Source organism: Harpia harpyja, chromosome 5 (genome assembly GCF_026419915.1).
Source record: "Harpia harpyja isolate bHarHar1 chromosome 5, bHarHar1 primary haplotype, whole genome shotgun sequence".
Classification (NCBI taxonomy): domain Eukaryota; kingdom Metazoa; phylum Chordata; class Aves; order Accipitriformes; family Accipitridae; genus Harpia; species Harpia harpyja.
Window position 1 is genome coordinate 51,759,598 of NC_068944.1, and position 6,000 is coordinate 51,765,597.

Genomic DNA, 6,000 nt, shown 5'->3' on the forward strand with positions numbered 1-6,000 from the left:
GTTTATAACATTGACTTGTTTTTTTCCAACAGTTCTTGATATTTTTGCTATTTTACGATGTACTTTCACATATAGCAGGAGGAAACCAATAAATCATATAACTTATTGCTTATTACAGTATGAAATATAATCTGAGACCAGTTTTCAAGCACATCAGTAGTAAGATCAGTAATCTCACACTTGGGCACTTGGAGAAATATGTGTATATATACTTTTTGTGCTATACATCTAAACACCGATCTGAGTACCCAAAGGCATAAGTACCCTACATGCTGTAAAGCTTTTATACTCAGGATAGTAAGCAGGATGATTCTGTGTAGAGGATCAGCAGATATTCTGTGGGTCATTTTTCACCCATGATAAATTGTTAGCTGAATAGTGTAAGAACAACTAAATAGTACCCAAAAGTATTATTTAAAAAGTGTATCTGCAGCAGACATCAGCCTATCTGGCTGTATACTCCTTTATATATTTGCTTTCAAAGCACCTAAACTCTATGCCACTTTGATGCATCTCTCATACAAAAGGGTGACTTCTCACAGTGTAATTTTTCAAGGAAACAGCATGAGTTATTCTGTAAACTCAACTGAACTGTTCTCTATGTGCAATATACTGTATTAGCTGCTTTTCCCTGAACCACAGTTGTCTGATTAATTTTCTGTATTAATGATTAGCATTTCTTTAGAAATTTCTTTATACTATTGGAGCAATATGAAAAATGAAAAATGAGTTTCATAAATCAGAGTACATCATAAGTGTAGTAATATTAAATATTAATAAATGAAAAGCCATGAAAATACTCCAAGAGGTTTTTTTAAAAAAAGCTCACATAATTTGCAGTATGTGATCACTTATTTGTTAAATTTATTATTTGGATTGGTTTTTTGTTTTGGTGGGATGTTTGGGGTTTTTTTTCCTCAAAAATCACTGCATTTGGTCCTACTCATAAGCAGTTTGGAATAAGATGTGTATGTCCAATAACTTTGTCGTGTTTTATTAGATTATTTCTATTCTTAGTGTTTCTGTACAGAAGCTTGCAAGTGACTGCCGCTTCATTGTTTATGAGTTCTGGGAGAACAGCAATGCCTGGAATAGGTAAGTTTTGGGGTTTTGGTTTGGGTTTTTTTTGTAATACAGAAAGTTTTGAAGGTTAGAAAGCAATTGTGTAGAAAGACTGAATACAAATTAAATACTGCTAATCGATCTCTTGCTAAATACATCACAACTAATACTTCAGAACAATAGTTCAATTGCTAAAGACTAAAATATACTGAAACATATAAATAAAAATATCAGAAAGACAAAGCTAATTTGAATAGAACATAAAAAGTCTGAAAGCGAATAGACAAAGGTATGGCATCAGATGGATGTTAGTTCATCAGAGACAAAACAACAGGGAAACAGCAATATTACCACAGTTTAATGATAATGAAAGAAACAAAAGGAGCCAATGAGTGAGACAGGAGGTGTGCCATCCAGCAACACAATTAAGCATGCAAGCAGTCATGGTGAGCTCTCCCAAAGCATCCCAAATCCACATCACAAAAACCAATCCCACCGATTCCTAGAGTGTCTCTTTTGGGCCCCAAATAGAAGTTATAGTGATTAAAAGTCCCACCAGCCAAATTCTAGTCTGCGGCAGGCAGGTGGCTAAGAAATTGAGTAGAGACAAAAAGATTTTCCTTAACTACATTTACTATTAAAAAACCAACTAACCAACCAACCAAACCCCATGATCCTAAATCTGTAGACAGAAACCATTCTGAAGGAAGACAGAGCAGTCTCTTGAAGCTTAGCTGCTTTCCTTTTGAACAAAACCCCAGTTCAAAGTTTACTTTCACAAAGACTCAAGAACACTAGTAATGCACGTCAACGCTATACTGGGTCACAACCAAGAGATGAGCATCAGAGTAACAGTTAACTGTACAGAAGAAAACCTGTGTTTAATATAACATGCAAGCACTTCACAGCTTATCTGGTCTCCTCTCCCACTATCATCATTGCATAAGTTTTGAAGCACAAAATCTTTGTTACAGCATTAATTGTAAAAATTTTAACGCTCGTAAAAAAAAAAAATTAGCCCCTTTAAAAAATTTGATATATTCTTATTTTCTACAATTATTTAGCCACCTTCAAATGAATTACAGCAAGACATTCCAGAGAAGTAACGTGGACTTCTTGGAAACTCCAGAGCTCATCACAACAATGCTAGTCCCTGGTAAATATCAATTTTTCACATTATTTTGTTTGTTCCCTGTGAAGAGTTCTGCTATATTAGTGTGTTCCATATGCAGGACCACTGCATAATACCACACCTGGTCAGATCTTCTTTGGTAAAGTATGGAGGAGAAAGGGACTCCAAATGTTTTTAAGCATAGAAATGTAAAATGCATCAGCAAGAATAAGACCCACGATGCTTTATTTTATATAGTGCAAAGTTACACTAGCATATACTATTTAAGAAAATATCTAGAATAAACAATACTATTTGTGAATAGTAAAATAGACCCCGTTTAAGATTTTCAGGCAAAAAACTACTTTCTGATGAAGACTTCAACTTAATCATACTTACATTGACTGAAAGGAGCCTTAATTACTGATAATTGATATTTACTAATCAATTTATTATACATACTTTCTGCTATGTTAAAAAAAAAACCAAACAAACTACTTTGAAAAAGCAAGGTGTTAAAGATTGCAAATTATTATTTCTAATACAAAACAATGAGCATGCAACATCTTCTTTCTCCTAGAAACGATAGTTAATAGAGACAGTGCAGGATGAAGCAAAGCAAGCATCAGTCCCATATTTACAGAAGGAAGACAGCAAATTTTTTATCTTGGGGAACACAAATCTATTACAATGAAACCCTAGTTTCCCCGATGTTTGAGTACAAACTAAATTTAAAATAGTAAACCCCCACCAAGCTGAAAAAAAATTACATAGTTCTGTACCTGGGGTGTCTCCTTAAAAGAAACCAGCCAAGACATTTTCAGACCTCATAAGCCTGATCTGTACACACAACTACAGGCCAGGGATTCCTGCAGTATCAGGAGATTGTACTTAACGAACCAAGAATCCCTTCAAATCTTGTACCTTACTGGGAAATTGCTGCATTTAAGACAAACTTGCCTGTAGGAAACAATGCAGCCTTTTCCCAAACTTCTTTGTGTCCAAGAGCTAGCCTGCATATGACCCAGGAGCATTCTAGGGGTGGTTTACTCACAGCTAAAGTGCAATTAACATAAAATAAAATGTAAACATAATTTTTAAATGCCTAAATATAGAAGTGTCTGAAATTGGATTCAAAATGCTTCTTAAAGCATCGACTCTGCCTGCTAAGAAGGATTTCAGTCTGCAGCACTCTATGCCAGCAGGCAGTTGCCATAGAAACAGCATTTCTCACTGTGCACTCCTTGCTGGGGGGGCCAATGGGAAGCAATGCATTCACAATTATTTTTACAATTTTATAGATGATCTACAATTTAGAAATCTGTGCAGAAATTCGAAATTTGTTTCATGAAAAGTACTTCCCATGTTTGATCTATACAAATCATATTTGTATTTGAAAGACAGAAAATGTTCTTGAAGTAAAAACATGATGGCTTTATGAAAGAATTTTAGACACAGTAAAGGGATACCACTGTAAAATCAGCAAAAAACAAACCTGTCTGCAACTAGCACATAGATAGGCTCTATTTTAAAAACAAATTTACCCTAACTCAGACACATCCATGCTTTTTTACACATCTGGGTAACTAAGAACTGAAACAACTGAAAATTGTAATCTGAATCTGATTCAATCAAAGATTACAACCCAGAAGTCTTTACTCCGCCTATTAATTAAAATGAATAAGGATACACTTATGTGGCCAAGAAATTATTAAGGAAGACAAGGGTTTTCAAGACTGTTAGATCCAGTATTATCCTAAAGCAAATTAATTTACCATCAATTAACAGGATTTACAACCTATTATAATCACTTGCACACCTGTTAAGCGACCAAGTTGCTTCAGGCCAATCTACCACGGTGGCATGAACCACGCAGTTCATCTTCAGTGAATGCCTAATTTTTATATAAGATCTGGACCTGAGGACACTAGAGAGCCTTTTGGTGAAGAAAAAAGCTGGGGGAAACCCACTGAACACTTATGGCACTATAATCTATGAAATAAACTGTTAAATTGGCATTTTTTTTGCCAAAATTCATTAATCCACTGATGTGTCAGAGACCACTAGGCTTTCATAACCCAAATTCAGGTAAGATTCTTAAGTATCTTCTCAACATTCTTCTTCAAGAATAACATTTTTCATAAAAATGGCATAAATTTAAGTATTTATGGACACATTCACAGAAACAAGTTAATGACTTTAATCCCCAAACTGTGTAGTACAAAACCTACTGAGCCTAGAACACCCCTCCGCTAAGGGACTTGGCATCTCAGATACAGTCACAATTCCCTTCCTTCCTTCCTGTCTCTCTCCATAAATCTTGTGGCTCCTCTCTGCATAAGGTTCAATTTCAAAAGGCCAAAGGGTAGGGACTGTGGGGAAAAAGTGCAAATGTGTTTCACTCCAGCCCTGCCTATAATCTGGTGATTACAGATCTTTTATGGGAATGACATTTTACAAGTCTATCAATTCTTTTACTTTTGGGGCAAACCGCTTTTATTTAATTCCTAGAGTTGTGTAAAAAGAACACCATGTTTGAATAATATCATGAGGAAAGAAAGTCGTTAAAGGCAGCAAAATCACCGAGGGGACACAGAGCTCAGCTTAAATACTAACACACGCAGCAGAACAGGAGTGAGGATTTATGTGGTTTGCTCTCTGGGATCTGGGTGCTTAATTCTATGCAACTGCACCTATGACATTTTAATGTTCTTTGGATGTTATCAAAAGGAGATACAAATTCTTCTGCTAAAGCCATCCCCCCAGCAGTTATACTCAGCTCTCCTAGAATTTTAAGTATTCTTCCCCTGCCCAGAGAGCTTTTGTCCTTGAAAGTATGCAGCTCTCAAATAAAGTATTATTAGCTGCATATATAAATGAACATTTCTTTATATACATTATAGCTATTTTATTTAGCATTTTTACAAGAGGTAGAAAAAGAAATACTGTTTATGTTAACAAATAAATAAATTCTCCTCTCTTTCAGCATCATGGTGGGTCCTCAATAACAACTAGAAGCTGTGGTTCCAAATAATGTTAACATCGCATTGTTTTTCATTACAATAACATTCATATAGCAGTGTACAGGTGTGCTGGATTATGAAGTTACGATGTGATACTGTTTGTTATTATGGATGTGATCTTTTCCGTTTTAAAATATGGAAAACTGCACGTTATTACCTTCTCTTCTTGTGACCAGTTCAGTGAAATGATGCATTCTAAAAGCTGAAATAAGACAACTGTGCTAAACTGTTTATTGTGTATATTCAGTCCAAACTGTCACAGAAAAGTGCGTCTTGATTGGTATGACTAAATATTTGTGAAAAGTTTTAGTCTTGCATTAATAAACAGTTGTTACTTAATGCTGCTGTTTTCTCCTTTTACAGAAGAAACAGGTATGAACATGAACACACATTTTCATAAATGTCGTATGCTTCAGAGAAGCTGTAAGTCATTAATTAGGTGAATAAACATAGGGACAACTTTGTGTTAATACACAACTTTACTCATACAGGGTATTTTCTGCCCATGACAAGGCAGGACCATTTTCTCTTCACAGCCTCTAGCCCCTACCCTCGCAAGAGGATACACAACTGCCTGTCTGTCAAGCCACTATGGATCCACAGTCTTAACATTTCACGACCAATTTGCTTTGAACCCTATGTCCTGACCACTCAGAAAATATTTTCGTTAGATCACTGGCAGCTCACTGAAAAGTCACTCTTTCTGCAAGAAGAAATAATTTATTCCCTAAGAAGTCTTGCTGTTGTCCCCTGCATCTGAGCAGTAGGTGTGTCCTGCAGCCCAAGAATGAAAGGCAAGTGACT

The 6,000-nt window shown here is 35.6% G+C and overlaps 1 protein-coding gene across 1 annotated transcript in view; it reads left to right on the forward strand.

Moving 5' to 3' along the window:
* The window catches only part of NECAB1 (N-terminal EF-hand calcium binding protein 1), a 72,502-nt gene extending 66,967 nt beyond the window's left edge, over positions 1-5,535 (forward strand). The window contains exons 11-13 of the mRNA XM_052787236.1: positions 1,018-1,095; positions 2,127-2,218; positions 5,160-5,535. Of these exons, the coding sequence (XP_052643196.1) occupies positions 1,018-1,095; positions 2,127-2,218; positions 5,160-5,188 (199 nt within the window). The 3' untranslated portion in view covers positions 5,189-5,535. The remainder of the gene's footprint in view (positions 1-1,017; positions 1,096-2,126; positions 2,219-5,159) is intronic.
* The last annotated feature ends 465 nt before the right edge of the window (positions 5,536-6,000 follow it).